General features: G+C 37.7%; 1 protein-coding gene across 1 annotated transcript in view; it reads left to right on the plus strand.

Annotated features, from left to right (window-relative positions):
* Positions 1-20,673, plus strand: part of PIK3C2G (phosphatidylinositol-4-phosphate 3-kinase catalytic subunit type 2 gamma) — a 209,460-nt gene that overhangs the window by 118,507 nt on the left and 70,280 nt on the right. The window contains exons 18-23 of the mRNA XM_086771817.1: positions 5,913-6,093; positions 7,498-7,605; positions 9,951-10,043; positions 11,327-11,456; positions 13,583-13,719; positions 16,306-16,475. Coding sequence (XP_086627943.1) covers positions 5,913-6,093; positions 7,498-7,605; positions 9,951-10,043; positions 11,327-11,456; positions 13,583-13,719; positions 16,306-16,475 — 819 coding nt within the window. The remainder of the gene's footprint in view (positions 1-5,912; positions 6,094-7,497; positions 7,606-9,950; positions 10,044-11,326; positions 11,457-13,582; positions 13,720-16,305; positions 16,476-20,673) is intronic.

Raw genomic sequence — 20,673 nt, forward strand, 5'->3', positions numbered from 1 at the left:
TGGCTGTACTCTGCAAAGGTGTAAGGAGAGTTGGAGGCACAGAGGATGGAGGATGATGGAGTTCTTAGTGTCTGTGCAGTATTTGCTATGGTGATTTCTCTATCAAAGGCATTATTCCCATTATCACTGGAAACAAAGTAAAGACTTTGTCCAATATAATCTTGGGGAGATAAAAGAGAAAAATTAAGAAAGATTTTACTTGCAACCGAGTAATTAATAGCAACAATTGCCCACTCATCCTCATGGCCCACCATAGGCTAGATGGAGGTACTAACCTTCAGCTGTGCAGTTCTGTCATCTCTCTCATCCATATATCTGTGAATAACTTGCAGTGGGATTTAAGAAGCTGCAAAGCCCAAGTGTAGCCACAGTGGCAAACCACCCCTGTTACTTACTGTCCTCTTCAAGAACACAAGCAGTAAAATGTTTTCTTCAAGGAGCTGGAAATAAAATCTGTCATATGCTCCAGGGGTGTCCTGTAGCTTTATGGCACAATAAAGCGGTAATGACAGCTTAGAAGTGTTGCAGGATGTCTAATGAAAATCACAATGAATGGCAATCTTAGACATGGAAGCAGTGCAGTGGTAGAGAAGTGTGTTTGTGTGCTAATCTTTGATCTGAAGGGCTGTACGTCTCTCTTTCATAGCAGGTTGTCGTAGTTCAGCCCTGATCAGGACCAGCCTACTCAGTGTCTCTCTCACTCCCCCCACCCTCCAAGAGAATAGGGGGAGATGATATAAGAAAAACGGCTCGAGGTTTGAGATAAGGACAGGGAGAAATCCTTAAAGTTACCGTCACGGGCAAAACAGACTCGACTTGGGGAAAACTATTCATTTATTTATCTAAAACTAGCAGGAGAATGAGACAGGGAACAAGATAACCTCCCCCCACCCCTCCCTCTTCCCGGGCTTAACATTATCTATACTACAGCCCTTCCCGAGCAACACAGGGGGGAAAGGGAATGGGGGTCGCGGTCAGTTCATAACACGTTGTTTTACGCTGCTGCATCATCGTTGGGGGAGAAACTCCTCGCATCCCTCCTCTGGTCCATCATGGGGTCCCTCCCACGGGCCACAGTCCTTCGTGATACTGCTCTGGCATGGATTATCTCTTCCACGGGGTGCAGTCCCTCCAGAACAGCTGTCCCAGAGGGCCCTCCACGGGCCAGAGCCTCCTTCAGGCCTCCACCTGCTCTGGTGTGGGGTCCTCCAAGGGCTGCAGGTGAATCTCTGCCCCTCCATGGGCTGCAGGGGGACAACCTGCTCCACCATGGATGTCACCACAGGCCGCAGGGGAATCTCGGCCAGGAGCCGCGTTACTCCTCCCCCTCCTTCTTCATTAATCTTGGTATCTGCAGCTGTTCCTCACAACAGGCTGGCAGACGCCTCTGAGGATCCTTTTTACATCTTATTCACTTCTCATGTCCTCTCCACTTCTTGCAGCCAGGCCAGGCCAAGTCGGGCCCAGTCGGCTGCCCGGCAGGAGGCCAGAGGGTGAGGCCTGCAAGGCCCACAAGGCTCGTGCCTCCCCCTCTCTGCCCCTGCTCAGCTGCTTCACATCTTCTCCTTTTCTCTTTTTTTTTCCTGTTTTCCCCTTCTTAAATAGGTTATCGCAGAGGCGATTTAGGACATTCTGCTACCAATTGGCTCAGCCTTGGCCAGCAGCTGGTCCGCCCTAGGCCCGGCCAAGTCCACTGAACAAACGGGAGCGACTTCTAGCAGTTTCCTACAGAAGCTTCCACCTTAGGCCCCCCCTCACTAAACAAAACCAGAACACAGGTAGAGGTTAAATCTGCAGTAAGATACTGGACATCCTGGCCTTTTCTTGAGTTTCTTTTACTACAGTGTGGTTTAAAAGGCTACCTGCAAGCTAGTCTGTCCTGTCAGTCATTACTCTCTGGTTCACCCTGCTCCCCTTTCTGAAGGAGACAAGGAACAGATGTTCAAGCAGCGGAGCTGTCTGGACAGCCTTACTCTTTCACTCGTTTGCCAAATCCAACTCAGAGAAGAGACTGTGTCTGCTTCAAGGGCTTTAGACCACCAGCTTCCCTCTTCCCCTGCACCACAGAAGGAGAATGAGGCCAGCTCACCTGTTTTGGTACCAAGATCCATCCAGTCTCATTCCTTTCCTTCCTTCTTTTAACTCTCTTTTTTAAAAAAAGAAAAAAAAAATCACTTTTCTCCATAGCTGCTGATTGTAGCCCTGTTTCTCTCTCCAGTACACACACACACACACAAGATGCAGCTGCTTGCAGAAGGAAGTCAAGGGCATCTTTCAGGGCACCCCAGAATCTGACTTGGACCCTCTGACTGCTACTAAGCAGGGGCAGTCTAGTTTGCTTCTTTACTAAATTTCAGGTCAGCATCCTTCTGTTTCCAGCACCATTGTGCTATTTCCCAGAAAGTGACCTTGAGACAGTGTATCTGAATTACTCTGGCCTTGCTGAGAACAAGGGCATTTGTCCCAAATCAGAGAACACTGAAGAGTGAGGAAGTCTCCCTGTTGTTAGGAGCGAGATCCTCTATATAGGCCTGGCATAAAGCCAGGCTTTTATATTGAATTCTGTCTTGCAGAACACTGTGAAAATTGTCAGGAAAAAAAAAAAAAACCACCAAAAAAACCACCTTCATATATTTCGTTACTGGCAGCCTTGAGTTTTAAATCATTCCAATTTTGTCTTTCTCTGTCACAGCTAGGCATCCTGTCCTAACTTGAAAATTTCATTAGTGTCTTGAGCATTTCTCCATCCTACAACCTCAGATGTCACAGACTTTCCTACCTCTGCTCAATTCTTGCGATGTCAGGGCGAAGATGTGTGGGCCAGGAAACTGGGAAGACAGAATTACAACTGCATATTTGTTCAGTTGTTGAATAAACATTTCAGCAAAGCCGACAATGAGTCATCACATTAAAAGCTGTCTTTTGTATCCTCCTTGGTACTGCTTTTATAAAATGAATATAAAAGTCAGACCCAGTTAATCTAAATCATTTTGCAAATTAAGGTCTACAGGCTTTTAAAAGCATCCCCAGTGGGTAGGCCAAAGGAAGCTGTGCTGCCTGTACTGCAGTCCCCAGACATGTTTTGAGTGCAGAGCCCCGAGTCCCTCGTGGGGTTGCCGGGGAAGCATGTACCCTGTCAAAAGCTGCCATGTGGGTTCAGACCGTGGAGTGTGTGCTGGGCTGCAGCTGGCATGGGATAGATTTCGTCAGTGAGATCATGATGACTGCTTCAACTTTCCTGCTGTCCTCATGTACACCTTATGTATAAGCTATCTGAATCTGGCTCATAATCCTTTCTCAGATTGAAATATTTGTCGTATGTGTATGTAAGCTGAACACTCAGCCATAAGAATAATTTTAAACATGGGTCTTCTAAGTTGTATCTGCCTTATGCAGGGAGCGTCTCTGTTTAAAATAGGAAAACATTTTGGTTTTGCTATTTTACTGCCTGAATGTGAAATCCTAAGCCTTTCATTTTAGGGAAATAAAAGTTATTTTAATGTTCTGTATATCTGAAAGGATTAAAGGGACTTCTGAAATATGAAAAGGTAGCCTTTTTGGATACTCTAAATACATACTTTAAAAAATGGAGTAGGTGAATTAATATGATTTAGATGCTCAAGAGCTGATTCCAATGCAAGCCTAAGTGCAGACAGAAGATTCTGCACCAACATAACCTGGCCAGTTTAAAATAGATATCACAGTGATGTCTTCTCAGGTGCACTTGCACTTGTCTTTGCAGGGCAGAAGTGAACAAGTTTGTTCTGCCTGTGCTGTAAGAGAAATGCAAAGCTATTTAGCTGAACTGAGACTGAGCTGGGCTCTGCTTCAGTAGACTGAAATTCCTGCCCATGTGGTAGTTTGGACTGTGCCAGTGATGCTTTTGTCTAGAAAATAATCACCAAGCCTGTTTCCTGACTTGCTGTTGAAGTGGATAGAGTATGTTTTTGTTTTACATCACCTTGTTTGCCTGCAGATGAGTTAAAAGGCTGCTGCACAGTGTGATTCAGTACCTTAAACACAGGCCATTTTATACAGCATAGGGCCTCTGAGGCATCTGCATGGGAGTGGCACGCATGAGATAAGTGAACCCATGTCCTTCCAAGGCAGCAACTGGAGGCCAAATAGGATTTCCTAGGACAGCTAAAATGTATCTACATTTAAGCAAATTAATCCCATCCTGTGAAATCTTGGACTTACTCTGCTTGAAATCTGTAAGAATTAGTTTATCCACTGCCGTATATGCGTGTGTTCTCAACCTTCCTCAGTTTGTGGCGGGTTCAGGACAAGAATACAGCTGTCTCTAAGTGCTGGGGTTTGCAATGACAAACTATACACTGCAATGACAATTTGTATTTCTTTCTGATCCAAAAACTAATTATTTGTTTTTACTAGACTACAGAAAGAAATGTCATTTCAATCTTCTCCAGAGGGTGCTGATGATAAACTTCTCATATCTCTTCCCTTTCATGTCTAGGCATTTCGGGTTGAAACACCACACATGCTTTTAAGATTTTCAGTACTTATAAACCCTCAGATGTTCAAAGGTTTTGTGTAACTGGAAAGGCTTTTCAGGAACCAGTAAGTTATATTATTCTGTGTTGAATTATATAGGAAAAGAGGACCTAGAAGGATCATTGCCTTAAAAAGACGACAGGAATCCCTCATCACCAAAAGATGCGTGGGCTGCGGTAGCAATATTGTAAAGCCTTAAATATAGTTAGGAGAACTTGAAGTGTCTGTAGCAATTTTTATTTTTACCTTTAAATATCAGTGCTTGATATATATCTTGTTCTTGCTTTTTGTTTTTGTTATGTGACATATTCATATGTGATGTGCTTTGAAAGTCAACAATTTGTCTGATTTCTGTCCTACCAAAACTAGAAATATTTGTTAGGTTTGAATAACCTCATCAGGTAAGGAAAACTACATTAAGATTCAGATATTTATAAGGAATTTAAGGTTGAGATTATCTTAAGGGTAAAGTTGTGGGGAGGAAAGTTCAGAATAAAGCAGTCCATCCGTCCTTCAGGCAAAGGGAAATCACAGGGCAGGATGTTAGTAGCAATATAAAGCTGATGATTCCATTTACACTTACAAAAATAAGCCAAATGTGTACAAAACCTCTAGCTCACATAAGAAAAAAAAATTCCCCAGTGATCAATTCAATTAACTAAAAAAGCCATAAACCCCACAGCTTTCCTGACTCCAATTAATATGTAATTAGAGAAGAATGCATGGTCAACATGAAAAAAAAAGTATGTTTTTAGTTTTATATATGACTTTTATGCTGATAATAACTGCAGTTCCAAAGCTTTTACAGACTTCAGTAAAACTAAGAGCTGAGTTTTTGCTCTAGACCAACACTTATCAGTAAAGAAAGGAATCAAGTGGGCTCACTTTGCTCTCTTTATTAGTAAAGCCAATTTCAGAAATGTCTCCTCAACTTAAAATAGTGAAAGTGTCTGGAACTGATGGTGTATCTGAAACTAAAATTGTCTTTAAATGCACCTCCTAGTTGAAAGATGTGCTTGATTGTGTAAGTGTACCAGCAGAGGGAAAAACATAAATATAGATTTAAGGATATATATTTAAGATTGGACTTCAAAAAATACAATTTATTTTCATTTTGTAAACTTATCTTGCAGAAATAAGAAGCAATATGGGCACTGCACTATGTGTGACAATAAGAAATGGCAGGTTCCTATTGATTCAACACACTTGGAATCTCATTAGTTATCAAATGGGACTTGAGTACTGTCAACAAATAAACAACATTTTTTTTCATTCTCTGCTGCCCAAAGTCACCAAATACAGATTAGTCTGGAGTGCATTTATTGTTCCTGCTCGAGGTGATATAAAATAAAAATCAGTTTTAGATACACAGATGTTTTTTCCTCTCCTTCCTTCAGGCTGTTGAAGAATGCAGAGAATGAAGTTCATTTCAAAATCTGGTATCAGAAACTACTGGCTGCTCTCCAGTTCTGTGTTGGCAAAACCCTGAACAATGAGTTTTCTAAGGAGGGGAAACTTATCAGAATTCTGGAAGACATTGCCAAAAAAGTAAAAGCTGCCAGCGACCCAAAAAGAAAGGTTGGTTAAAAAATATCTCCCCTTCCGTCTAAGTTTCTTCAGGTAATTTAATTTTGTCTAAGGCGACACTTCTTTCCTAGAATGCCTTTTACATAAATAAATCCAAGATTTGACTAAAATTTGTAAGATTTTGTGCTGCTCTGAAAACAAGCAAAACATGTATATTCAAGGGAAAACTCATCAGTATTACTCTTGAGGTCAGCAAATCTTTTAAGCTATTTAAATTTCTTCATCAGTGGTTTCTCAACCCGACTTGGAGGTGGTCAGAAATAATGGTAACAAAGCTGATTAACATTTTATGGAAAGGAATGCTTACATTCAGCCCCTCCTCCAAAAATATTTGACTCCTGTAGAACTGCAGTGTTTCTTGAAAACTTTCCTAAGAGTTGTCCTTGACAGGCTCAACATCCTCATTTCTTAGCAAAGCCAATCAGAGTGGACTGGACTTAATATCTCAAATATAGCATTCAGCCATTAATACTATACGCATATCTGCAGAGATGCATTCCTGACAGTAGAAGGCTTGCAGTCTTCTTCTCTGGTGAGTGCAGTTTTTATATTGCATAGGTACGTTCCCAGTTCAAAACTGTTAATTTTCCAAGACAGCTGTTGTTACTAACCTGATGTGTAAAACTGTTTCTTGCTGAGATCTCAGTAAGACAGACCAGAAAGCCAAATAAAAACATACCTGCCACTGCTGGTTATCATGAAAGGTATCATGAAATTTATCATGAATTTGGTTTTGCTTTGTTAAGTTTTGTATAAGTTAACTTAACTTTGTTAAGTTTTTTAAGCTTTGTATACTTTGTTAAGTATACAAAGATTTCCAAAGGATTTTTCAGAAAACTCTGTGTTGCTACCGAGAGCAGCTAAACAAACATGGAAGTAAAAATACAAAAGTATTTGCAAAGAGAAAAATCCGTATACAGAAACAGAAATAGTAGTGCTACATTATAAATTACTAATGCATGATTCAGATTTCAGAGACTAATCTCAAGTTATCGTGATACTGAGAAGCTCCAAAGCCTTGCAGTTAACAGACCTACAGTAAGGCGAGGAAGATCAAAGTGCTGAGGCAACAAGTTGTCCAGCAAGGCAAAAAAAAAGACATGAGATGCAGCAGAGCAGGTGCAAGGATAATCAGCCCCTAATGAAGAGTATTTAATCCAAACCTACATGAACTGGTAGTGCATCTAGGCAGTAAAAGCACGAATGTGGAGTAAAATCACAGTTCTTATTTTTAATAACCGCACCTCAGTGTGACTTCATGAGCTGTTATAAGGTTACACGGATGCTACTAACTCCAGAAATTGTACTGCTTGTTTAAAATACAGAAAGACAGTAAACAGCTTAAAAGCTGCTGTTTTGTTCTTTCATGTTGCCGTAATGATGCACATGTTGCAGGAGGTGTTAAAGGTGGAACTCAACAGACTGCAGCGTTTCTTCCAGGAGGTAAAGGTTTGTCGGCTTCCGCTGAATCCCGCGCTTGTTGTCCAAGGCATAGAGGCAGACGTAAGTTTAGCTCACGCAATGGATTATGTTTCTAATTTTATTTTTTTTTTAGTATAAAAAAAGGGAGTGAATGGCTGCATTGACTGGGAAATACTCTTACTGGTATTAAACATGAGTCATCTGGTAAACTGACATCCAGCCTAATCCCCTTGAAACTGGGGGCCTTTGTTGGAGGCAGAGGTGAAGTGGACTGGTGAGGTGGGTGCTGCATGCATGTCTTACCTTGTGCAGCAGCAGAGATTTCAAGCTCTGAGCAGCCTGTCAGCCTGCTCCCAGTTCAGCTGCCCTGCCATGACATTGTGATTGGGATTGGCAAGGGCACCTGGCCCCCCTGAAGCTGAGACCTGGTTGCCATCCTGCCCAGGTAGCTCTTGGTGGCAGGTTATTTTCTTGTTTAAGACTCTCTATCACATATGGGAGCAGCTAAAGGTCTGGAGCTAGCTCTCTTTCCTGAAGTGAGACTAGGCACATGACTGAGAATTGCTGAAGTATTAAATATTCATAGAATCAGAGAATCATAGAATGGTTAGGGTTGGAAGGGACCTTCAAAGGTCATCTAGTCCAACCCCCCTGCAAGGAGAGAGTAACTTACCTGTGTCTATGACCCCTATTAAAAGTGACTTGAAAATAAAGGAATCAACAATGCTTTTTAGTGCTGTTTGACTTTACTTTAACCACAGTACTAAGACTCAGTTATTCATTGTTTAGAAATGTTTTCATAAACAGTATTATGCCAGGAATAAGCCGTTCCAGCTCTGGAGAAGGACAAGGTATCCTGCAGCAAGAGAAAACAAACCTGAAGAGCCGTCTATATTACCAGTTATAGCTGCCTAATTACAGCAATTTGTGCTCTATTTTTGTTCTCTGGCTCATTATCCACGGTGGACCTAATTCTAAGAGGTGCTGATCCCTTCAATTGCCTTTGACCTGTGATTCTCCAAGTAATTGCTATTCAGCCTTGATCTTGCTGAGAACAGAGGTCTCCCAGCACCCCACAGGTTTGGGCCAATTGTGTATGATATAAGTCAGAAGAATTTGAAGCCTGCTGCTTCTCACTGCTTTTAGGCTTTTTGGAAATAATGACTAATGGGAACATATCTCACCATACGGTCATGCTATTTATACTGCACCAGCTTGGCTGGGCACATACAAAATGTTAAATATAAGTATCTGAAGGGACTTTTTTTCTTTCTTTTTCTTATATCATTATAGGCTATTATCTTGCTATAAATATATGCAGCTTCTTGATTGAGATCTATGTCAGTATAATCATGCAAATTACCATTTTAAAGTGCTTATAATTACCTAAATTTAATTCATTTTGGTATCATCTATTGATTTTACGAGGAGCAATCACTGCTCCCAGCTCTATCAGTAATGCATTATCTCACAGTAACCTTTCAGGCACTTATTGAGACATTTCAGTTGGCAAAATTCCATAGGGGGTCAGGATTTAATCATCAATAATAGCTATTGGACATTATGGAGGTATGATGTGGCTAAGACAATATTTGCAGGCTCATACCGTGCTTTGATATGTTTAGATGAAAAGGAAGAGACAGCTGTGTCTAGCAGCGTTTTTGTTCAAATTAGCCTCCATTGCACTCTATCCAGTAAGGACATCGGTAGCTCCTGTGGGACACTCATTATTTCTAGAAACCAAGCCATTAATTTACCATTGTCTTTGGTTGTTTTTCTCGGTGAGTTTTTCCCTTGCTTTTTTTAATGATGATAATACCACCATAACTCATATAGGGTTTGCAGCGCTTGGCTCATTAATGCTTTTTGAAGCCCTTTGAGGTCTTCAGGTGAAAGGAGCTGTAGGGCACAAAAAGTCAGAGTTTATGTTTAATTAAGATAAATTCCACATAAAATAGATTGTGATTTACAGAGTTTCCTATATTCTCAGCCACAGTGAGGTCATCAAAGAAATTAGCAGGTTCTTTGCTTCCATAAAAATTGTATGATTGGGCAATTTTTTTTTTTGCAGAAAACAGTAAAACCAAAGGCTTTTCAGTGCTTTATGGATTCTCATTAGATCAGTCTTAAGCATTTCGTTCACCTAGTCCCAGCCAAAGTTTATCATTAGTAGACCTGGATGAATTAGTACAGAAAATATTATCCATTAATATAATCTGATTATTGAGTGAAACAAATTGTCTGGGAAAAAGAATTTCTTATTTTTTGCCCCAATTAAACAGCTAATAGTATCAAGAAGTATTTATTTTTGTTATCAGTGCTACTGAGCAATATTTGAAAATGATACATTTTTGGAGGTATTGTATTAGCCTGATGTTTTGTATATGTGACACTGTTGTTCTTCTCTCATCTTTTTTTCCCTGAAGTTGTGTTCATATTTTACATCCAATGCTTTTCCATTAAAAATCTCTTTCATCAATGCGAATGCTCCAAGTGGAAACATCAATGTTATTTTTAAGGTATGTTTTTCCTCTAATCCTTGTTTCCTTCTGTGTGGAAAATGTTGATTTGAAATTCACCTAATTTATGCTTTAAACCTTGAGTCTGAGAAGGTTCACTTTTTTTTTTGACACTGGAACTTTTAATGGAATATGCTGAGGCAGTGCTGAGAAGTATCAACTTTTTGATCGGTAGAGAATCAAATGACTTCTTGTAATTTTTTTTTTCCTAGTGGAGACAATGAGACTAAAATATGGAAGTTTATGTTTTAAACCTAATTTATTTATCATGCTGGAGTCAGAGGGCAAGTCTCTAGAGAACTATAGTTGCATTGTTTGTTCATGATGGATAAGACATACATAAAATGATAAGCACTGATATCATACTAAATTGTCTACTGACTCTATACATGAGGGAAGGAGGGAAGATAAGTAGAGAATAAGATTTTTCTCAAGTTTAGGTACTAAGAAGAATTAACTGGATTTAAGATTACCTTTAAATGAAATATTTTTTTTTTTAAATAATAGTTTATGTCTCCTCAAGTGCTCATTTCATAACATTAAATGTCTATAGATTGGAATGCTTATATAAAAAGAATGTAATGAAAGAATGAAACACTTAAAAATACCAATAAAAGTCACATGTATTTTAGATGGGGTGGGGAGGAGGAAACAAAAAAAAAGCAAGGCTTTTGTTTTCACAGGCCATTTACTCAGCCATGGTTGAGGATAATCTCTTCATTACATCTTGTGGCTACAATTAAAGCCCCATTTCACTAAGGTTGTTGTTTGACCGACTCCATGGGAAGAGCAGTCAACACTGCATCACTGTTTGAAGCTGAATATGAATCATATCATGGATAAAATATAAATTTATGATAAAATTCCCCTTCAGCCTGCTGCAAATACCAAGTTGTGAAGCTTAACATTAGACAAATGCTGTCATTTGTGAAAATGGATCTAGCATTAGGTAGACTTTAAAATGTAACTAAATTAGGACCCTATCTCCGGATTAAAATTTCAGCTCTAGTAATTACATAGGAATAATAAGCAGAAAGGCTGCAGTTAATCAAGGAGCATTTGTTACCATCTCAGTGGCTACTGACACTGTTTCTGCCTGTGTATGCCATTTACTCTGTCCTCTTCTGACACAGAAAAATAAGTAGCAACTTTGAAGAAAAACGAGGGATTTACTGTAAAACTAACATAACTATTTTGATGAGGAAAGAAATACAATTGAAATAGGAACTTATTTCTATCTTATATTGAAGGAGAAACCTGAATTTCTTGTGCAATTTTCACAGATAGGCGATGATCTACGTCAAGATATGCTGGTTCTGCAAATTATTCGAGTGATGGACAGTATTTGGCTCCAAGAGGGACTGGATATGCAAATGATCATTTATAGGTGCTTATCTACAGGAAAAGGCCAAGGTCAGTTTTACATTATGAATGTTACCTATATTACATTATTCATATTTCATGTAAACAGTAGTATACAAAGATCTCCCCTTTACCTTTTTTTTATATGCATGTCTCATTTATTTTCCTCATTAAAGAAAAAAAAAATGCTCAGAATTTCTGTTACCCAATCCCTAAATTGTATACTTTCCTACTCTTGAATGTTCATTTTATTTATTCATTCTACCTCTCCAGAAGGAGCACAACAAAACTCATATAATTTTGTAGCAACTTAGGCTAGAATTTTCCAAATGCCTTAACATCATCAGCTTGCACTAGATTCTTAAAAGTAACTTCAAGCATCAAAAAGAGAGCTTTGGAGAAAATTTGCCGTAGTTACTAAAGTTTTAATCCAGTGTGATCCTGCATAGATGCTTAAATGAACCTAGTTGCATATGGCTACGGAAAGTACCTGTAGACAAGTGATGACAGCTTCACAGTAGTGGTTTTAAAATATTACTCCTGCGATTTATGCTGCTTAGGGTAGGCCTGTCTCATCTGAAAGCCTTATTTCTCTCTTTTATGATTGTTATAGCAGAGCTGTAGCAGGGATACCAATTGCTTGCTAAAGAAGTTTACTGACAGCAATAAGCTTACTATTTTTTACTGACTCTCCAAATCTTTTACTGAAAATAATCCTTGCACAAATAGGAGACTGACGTATCCAAGTTGCCTACTGTACAAAAACTAAAAAAAAATAAAAATTCACTGCTTTCTGAGCCACAGAGGGGAAAATGAGAGATGATGAATGATCTGAAGGAGCTAGGAGAAAGTATAGATGAGTTCATGCACATGGCAGTTGGTTAAGGTGACCTGAAAAAGACTCCTTCCTTCTTTGTAGAGGTAGGAGTCAAAGCATGAAGGCTTTTGTTTCAAAGGTATATAATACAAGAATACAATTTCTGAACATAATATTATAGTCTCTCTTATATACTAACAGTTAATTTAATTTTTGCCAAGAAAGATATAGGGATCATCTGCAAACAATATTTTCTCCCTGATAGTCTCTTCCTTTCAGCACCATAGCAGCAGAAAACTTCTCTGTGTCTGACAGATTTTCCTCACAACGTCTTTTCTTATAACCTACAGAAGTGTTAATATAATTGATTTACAGTTAATGATTAAGGATAAAAGGACCAAGTGACATGCCTGTGGCCCATACAAGATGTGCTAACGCAGCCTTGTGCACCCAAGTCTTCCAAGTCCTAGACTAAGAACTTGCTCCATGGGCCATCTTCTCTACACAAGGGAGACAGGAGATGATAATGTCATAGTTATGAGAACACAGAAATAACTTTTCATGGAAATGTGAAAAGCAGATAAAGCACTGGTAGGATACCATGTTCCAGCCATGGTATAATGGAGGAGACTGACATCAACTGAAATTGTTAGAGGAAGCCCTTCCTGTAAAGAAGAGTTGTGTGATGATGTGCCAGGGGACCACACACAGGAACAGGGACAGAAGGCTGGTAAGCCAGGTCTCAGCTCCAAAAAAAGGAATTAAGTGCATACAGTAGAGGCTGAGGATTCAAGCGAAGCGTTGCAAAATGCTTGGCTTCTCTCTGCTCTTCAAAATCCCACTTTATGTCATCTTGGATCAGACTAATTTCTGCATTATCTAGTGTCCTTTCTCCCAACTGTGATCAAGTCACATACTGCAGAAAAATTTGTGTAGCGTTCTTGACAATAAAGACATATGAAATAACTTAATATTTCATGGTAAATTTCTGATCTTATTTTTTGCAGATTTTTTTTTTGTTTGTGTACATATTCTTCCCACTTTGAGTCTTATTATATTCTAGGGCTTGTTGGTAACTTGAGGCAGTTATTTCCACAATATTGTTATTGGTGTTTATATTTCTCATTTGCAGAACTGCCACTTTTTACTAAGTGTCCTTTTTTTTTTTCTGTGTCCAAAGAGAAAGAGAAAAAAAAAAAATCCTGATCTATATTTTCTATTGCATTTATTATTTTAAAAGCTTTTAAGCATGTATTTTTTTTCTTCATGGAATGATCCAAGAGTAGATAATATGCATTGATGGTCTTCCTGTCTTTTTTAACTTGGGGGTTTTTCATGTGAACTTTTTCTATCTGATTAGGATTGGTACAGATGGTGCCAGATGCTACCACACTAGCGAAGATCCACAGGGAGTCTGGTCTGATAGGACCATTGAAAGAAAACACAATTAAAAAATGGTTTCGTCATCACCATCCCGTGCAATCAAGTTACCAAGAGGTAACATCACAATGAAGCTTATTATATATGTCATGTTTTACCATGGGAAAAAGAAACCAAATATCAGTAAGTGGTAAAAACAAATGACTCAGACACAAGACAAACAAGTCATATGCATAGAAGCCAGGGAGTTGACTTAAATGCCACTGTCTTTCTAAGGAGATATTGCTGTGGATCAGGTGCACTATAATACATTTTCTATAAAAATATGTCATAAAGATGTTTTGAAGCTTAGTAGTAAAGAGAAGCTGAAATACAAATTAAGTATTGAACTCAAAACCATTTTTTTACGTCAGCTCTCTAAATACTTTATTTTTTATAAACCATGCAAAGTCTTAGTTGATTTCCTGTGTTTGAAAATAACTGTGTCAATACTCACAGTTTTAGAAAGCAGTTTTATCAAAACTACCTAGTTATATGATACATAAGATCACGCTTTTCATACCATATTGTGGGATCCCATGTAATGCATCTGATTTTATGAAACTAGACATTATGCGTGAGCCAAAAAAACCTGGAAAATTTATTTATAGAAGCAGAGGTTTCCCAAGGAATGCTTTCTGTTCATTCTTTGTTGTCTGAGCATATTCTGAGGCCCATGAAAAACCTTTTAATGTTTGTATTGTTGGGACAATTTTTAGAACCCAACTTCATGCCCACAGCAGATTAGTAGCCAAAATTTTAAATTTAAAGGGGAGCTTTGAGTGTTTACCACTCTGAAAATGAAGTGCTTTTGTAACACTTTACTAGCAGATGTATAGTATAAATCTGTTTGATAAACTTTAGTAATTCTGTAATTGTCCACAGGTGTTTGTTCATCCACATTTTCAGTAAGAGCACTTGAATTCCTAGTATATCATCTAGATACAGGAACAATCATTATAGAATTTTTTTTTACAAATTTTTATGTTTACAGTGTTACAGTAGGAGTGCAGCCAACACTTCAATTGGAAAGTGAGATACTATTAGTTATTGATTGAAAACCTTATTTCTTGCTGATGCTGCTGTTTGTAAAATGTACCATTAATGTGGAACATTCTAAACTCAATTTCTACCAATTTTCTTTCATTTTTTTAAACATAAAATACAGTCAGATCTGATTGCATAGGGCATGCGTAAAATTACTACTCTACATTCACATTGCACTCGCTGGTGAATGAACCTTTCTCTTTTACTCCTTAATAATTTTTTACTCATATAATACTGTTTCTAAGGTGCTCAAAAAACTAATGTGGAATAACCTTTAATATCCTCATTTTACAGTTGGGTGAACAAAATCACAGAAAGCTTAGATGTTTTATCCAAGGTCATTGACATAGGCAAGTAGTACAGTTAGACATAAAATTCAGCCAGCTCTTGTGCAGGTGGCACCCTGCATCTCTAGGGAAATCCTCAATGCCTAAATAACTATTTACCTTGGCTATTGTAGATTTTGTCCAAAACCAAAGATTACAGATTAGGTTTGTTTGGGTTTCTGTATAAATGAATCCAATTGAGATTCATGGGAGATTAAGACTTATGAATAAGAACTGCATTTTCAGTTCTTAAACTGTGGTAGATAAGATTAAAAAAAAAAGACAAGAGCTATTCCTTATGCTTTGGGGTAGAAGGATGATCATCATTTGAATCAGAAATAACTCTCCTCTGAGAGAGGACACTGAATATCTGTGTTGTGAAAGAGATCCTTCTACTAGGAAAATTCGCAGTTGTTAAATACTTCACACTGAAGTTAGCAGAAAACTTGTAATCTATCTATCAGTGTCCAGTGAGCAGATCATTAGCTTGTACATATTCCTACATCTGCCGTGGGCACATTTTTGGCAAAGAGCAATGCCACAATATAATGTTGGGAAAGATTCATGAAATAGATGTGAATGAGTCAGTCTACTTACATGAGGCAGACTAATCGTGAAAGTACATGTCTCCACACAATCCTAATCACAAAATTAGGATTAAACATGACTGCTAGACCAGTTTTTGGTTTAGTCACTCTCTTGGGTCTCTCTGCATAACACTGCATTTGATTCCATAGTCTATCCAGATTAGCAGATGCTATGAGCAGAAAACAATTTAGACTCACTTTGTTTCAGTTCATTTCCATGAAATGGGGTTTAATACTTTGGCTGGAATATTCTAAGACTTGATTAACTGGGATTTGAGAAAGGCAGTTGAGTTCTGGACCCATGTAGAGTCTAGGTACAGAACAGTACAGTCAGTGTAAAATAACTTTTCTTTATAAAGCAAATGCTTAAATTTGTGAATTTCCAACTCATTTCCACAATATACATACAGGCTATTGAACAGAAAATGTCAGCTTCCCGTCAAGAAGCTTGCTTTTCTAGGTCTGTTTCACCTTAGAATTCCAAATACCCATAAAACACAAGGTGAAAACCTTATGCATAAAATTGTTCTTACATTGAAATTTGTGTATTGATTGTTTGAATACTGTTCCTACAAACACCTGTCTGTTAAAATTTTGGCAACATACATTGCATTTGTAGAAATTTTTTTTTTTGTTTTCTTGTATCATCACAAATAAATATGTCTCTGTATATTTCCAGTAAGTGCTTTTGTTTTGCTGACTAGGCAATAAGGAATTTCTTTTATTCCTGCGCTGGTTGGTGTGTTGTTACCTTCATTCTGGGAGTCTGTGATCGACACAGTGACAACATAATGCTGACTAATGCTGGACACATGTTCCACATAGATTTTGGAAGATTTTTAGGTCACGCACAGACATTTGGAAGCATAAGAAGGTTAGTATCTATAGTAACACACATATTAAACTTTAACGTAGTGTTCTGAAATCTCACAATCTTATCAACACTCATGGGAAAAATAGAAATGAGATCATTTTTTTTTTCCTTTCTGAATTTTTCAAAACAACACATTTTCATTGTTTACAAAACCTCTAAAAAATATAGGAATGACTGAAAAAGGAACTAAAATGTGATACTGGAGATCTTCTTTCATGCTTTAAAAAAAAAATCTAAATCCTTTTTTGGTCGGAGATTTGCATGGAGATGCAGGTCAGTAGTGACACGAACAGTAGACTGGCCAATGCCAAAAGAATTCTGATATCCATATTTTTTTCTGACAGAGGAGTGTTCCTGAGATGGATCCAAAACCATAGATACATCTAATTGACCACTTTGTTCCCATATTCAGAGAAGAAACCAAATTTTCCCAGTAGACATGGAGAATAATTACATTATGCCTCTATGGGTAAAATTGTAAACTTTTTCATTATCTTAGTTTTACATCTAACCGCACTGAGCTCAGGGGCTGTTTTGCAAATGTCTGATTTTACCTAAACAAGACTCTGATTTTACTGTGTTTATATTTATCTCTGATGTAACTATCCCATGATTAAAGATAAATAAAATAGTGTAATAATATGTTCTAGTTCCTAATGTGAACATACTGACACAAAGAAGCTGTTATAGCAGAGTTACAGAATGGATAAATGATCCCTAATACTGGCAAGATTAGTAGTGTGTGTGTGTGGGGGGGGTGTCTTTCCTCCATGTTTCCTAATAATTTCCAGAACTTGTCCCAGAATTAAGTTTGCTCTGATTGTTACTTTATTTTTCCTTCTTTTTTTTTTTCTCCTTAAGCTGGCCTTTGACTATTCTAGACTATCTCAGTGTGTTATTCAGAAATAACAGTGTAGGAGTATTGATATGAGGGAAGCTGATGGGGCTAATAAGTACTTCTAAGCCAGGCAGTCAAAAGATTTAGTTGCAGTGCTCGGAATTATCATCAATCATTCAAGATATGCTCCCTTAATCCTACTTATTTGCTGTGGAAAGAATAAAGCATGACAGAGTAATAAAAAAGATGCTCATACACGCTGTAGTTAAGTGCTGCATCCCTCACTCCAGCAAACCTCCTTTTGGAGTCTAACAGGAATTTCCTTAAGCAGTAATTTTACGTGAGCAAAGAATTATCCAGTTTGAACAACAGGACAAAGCAAATAAACAACCAAATTTAAACAGAAATAATGTAAGAGCAATAATAAAAAAGAGATTATAATTTACTGTTTCACAACTCAATCATACTACATCTTCTTATAAAGTCTAAGAAAATTACTTAAAATATAGTCACTTCCGTAAACAGCAGCCATTTTTTCCTGTTTCTCCACGCAGTGTATTGATTTTAAACTATAAAATAAAATAATACATTTTAGGACCTCCTTTCATGGAGTGCCCTCATGATTCTTTAGTAAAACTAGGACTCCACAGTAGGTTGTTAACTTCACAGGACAATGGTTGAATTCCTCATATCTACATGTAACTGAGCAGATACAGTATTAATGACTATAGTTATAATGAGCTGTATGCACCTTCATGAAATATAACATATTATTTGTAACACAGGAACACAGGGATATCACATTTCTACATCCCATAAATTTCAGGCTCTATCAAAACTTGAAACCCTCAGTGCCACTTGTATCTACTTATTCCCACAGGGCAAGTCCTGAAATGGGTTTAGCCTCTGGTTTCTTTATCAACTATCAGTAAATTTTTTTAGATTAGTTAACTTTTCTAATTCCTGCTCTCATCTTTACATGACATCTGATAAATCTCCTCAGTTTTGAGTCCAAGGCACAAATCAGTAGCTCAGCTCTTATTAATTTCTGGGGGAAGAGGAACTTTCAGGAACTTTCTGTCTTTTCCAGCTCCACGTACCTTCACAGTGCATCAAATAGTACTAATAAGCTGTCTTTACTTGGGTTTAGGAACTAACGTTTCAAAAGTGTTGGAGAGAGACATGTGATGTATCTAACCAATAGCATGGCAGAAGAATTGTTCCCAAAGTCCCACAGGGAACTTTTCTACTGAGCCATGAGATTTCATTATCTTTTTCCTTTTTTTCTTTTTTTTTTTTTAATCATACTGGGTGACACATTTCGTCAGTGGTAATAAAATACTCCTCCTTTCATTCTGTAATCCAGCTGCGACATTTGACCCTGCATTCCCCTAAGCACTGAATTCTGCGGGTACACTTCAGACTGTATGAAGAAACATTTCTTGTTTAATTTGATATAACCATCCTATTCTTTGTCTGCTGAGTATTCTATGGCAAACATCTTAGATCCACTTCTACTGAAATAGGTGTAATATTATCCAGATAATCCTACAGGACTAGGTCAGTCACCAAATGGTACGGAAGAAGGTGTCTGGCTCATGGTTGTACGTGTCGTGCTTTCTTTGCTTTTGTTTTCTTCTTTTCATTTATGACCAATTCCTTTTGAACATTTCTTCTTTGGTGAATTAAGCAAAAAGAGATTTATTTAAATCCTGTGCTACCTGAACTAATCCAGCAGTCTCATCTTCTGCACTACCAGTCACTTCTAGCACTGTCATCTATATTTTTTTTCAGACAATAGTGTGTATTCTGAAACCTGATGGCAAGATACAGAGTAGTCCAGCTCATGGCACACTGTATATTCACCTTTTGATTACCTAGGTGTCCATTCTTTTTTTTCTAAATACCCAGTCATCGTGATTATTTACAACACTCACTGGCCTTTCTTCTCCCTGATCTGAATCACAGAGGCCCTCTTGTCTCTTTGCCAAACTAATCCTGTCTCTGTGTGGTTTTCCCAGAAGTTAAATCTGCTAAGCTGATTTTCTTGTACAAAGTTAATTACTAGAGGCAGCCTAACTATTCCATTGGGAAAATCCGTTTTTCTGAAACAAGTTTCAAAAATATGGGAAAATTGTGTTTCCCACAGTTTCTTCCTATCTCAGTGTTTTCCTGTACTGAACAACACTTAAGAAAGTCTGAACATGTAGAAATGTAGAAGTGCATCTTTTTATTTTAAAAGTAACACATTTCATTTTTAGTGTTAATAACATAAAATTAGTGTCACTGTCTCACTGGAAGTGTTTATTGAAAAAATACATTTTTTTCAGGTATTTCTTTCTAAAACAGAAAAGTTGGTACACAGTCAGCTGTATGTTTTTCCTAAAAATAGGAAAAAGTGGGGAAGAAAGAAGGTAGCAATTGAAGAGTTTAATATTTAACTTTTTTTTCTTTTTGCCTTTTAAACATTTTATTTAGGGTACTCATCAAAGGAAGAATCTAAAACTTGAAAGTAAAAACTTGAAGTATAATCACTTCTAATTTTCTAAATTTGCACGTGAAAACTGTTGAACTAACCTGTATTATCTGCTGAAAGATTTCATTAGGAATTTTCAGTATATCTATTTATTCATTCATTTTCTGCAGTTTAAATTTCTTTTCCAGCATGGATTTATTAGTTTATGGTCTGGAGTTATTAGTTTATGTGAACTAGAAACTCCTAATTCTTTGCCACCATTCACTTTCAGCACTTCTTGTATGCCACCCTCCAAAAATCTCTAACTGAAATACTGAGAAGATTTAATTTCATGACTTAAAGAACCTTAGTAGCCCTAATGATCTTAATAAGTTTATACAGATGTTTAAAGAGAGTCATACACATAAGTCTTCGTGGAAAGACTCAAAGGTGAAATATGCATAAAGTCCTGAAGGTGAAACGATGTCATTTCCCCTCAAAGGGACCTGAATTTATGAGGCAAGAAGTCCATCACTTCTGAAAGTTAGGTGTCTCTAATTGCCCTAAATTGAACACCACAAACACAAGTCCAGTCTGAGAAGGTATGAGCGGCACAAACTTCAGATGCACTTCTGTTATCTTTGCCTTGAAGAGTAGGTGTTTATTGTGGCTGTTTTGATGCTTTCTCTAGTTATCGACCCTGAATAGTAGTTTGCACTACCATTGGTTATTTATTTTCAGTAGTAGCCTCTTGTGGAGGACATTCAAATAAAGCTTTTAGAAATCAGAGTGAATTATGTTCACTGTCCACTTTGTATCCTTAATTTTTTTTGTTATCCTTTTCAGAGTACCCAGACGGTTAGGGGAGGCACTGTTTTTCCCATACAGTTTCTGTACAGTTTCAC

Source organism: Chlamydotis macqueenii, chromosome 1 (assembly GCF_036417535.1).
Source record: "Chlamydotis macqueenii isolate bChlMac1 chromosome 1, bChlMac1.mat, whole genome shotgun sequence".
NCBI classification, from domain to species: domain Eukaryota; kingdom Metazoa; phylum Chordata; class Aves; order Otidiformes; family Otididae; genus Chlamydotis; species Chlamydotis macqueenii.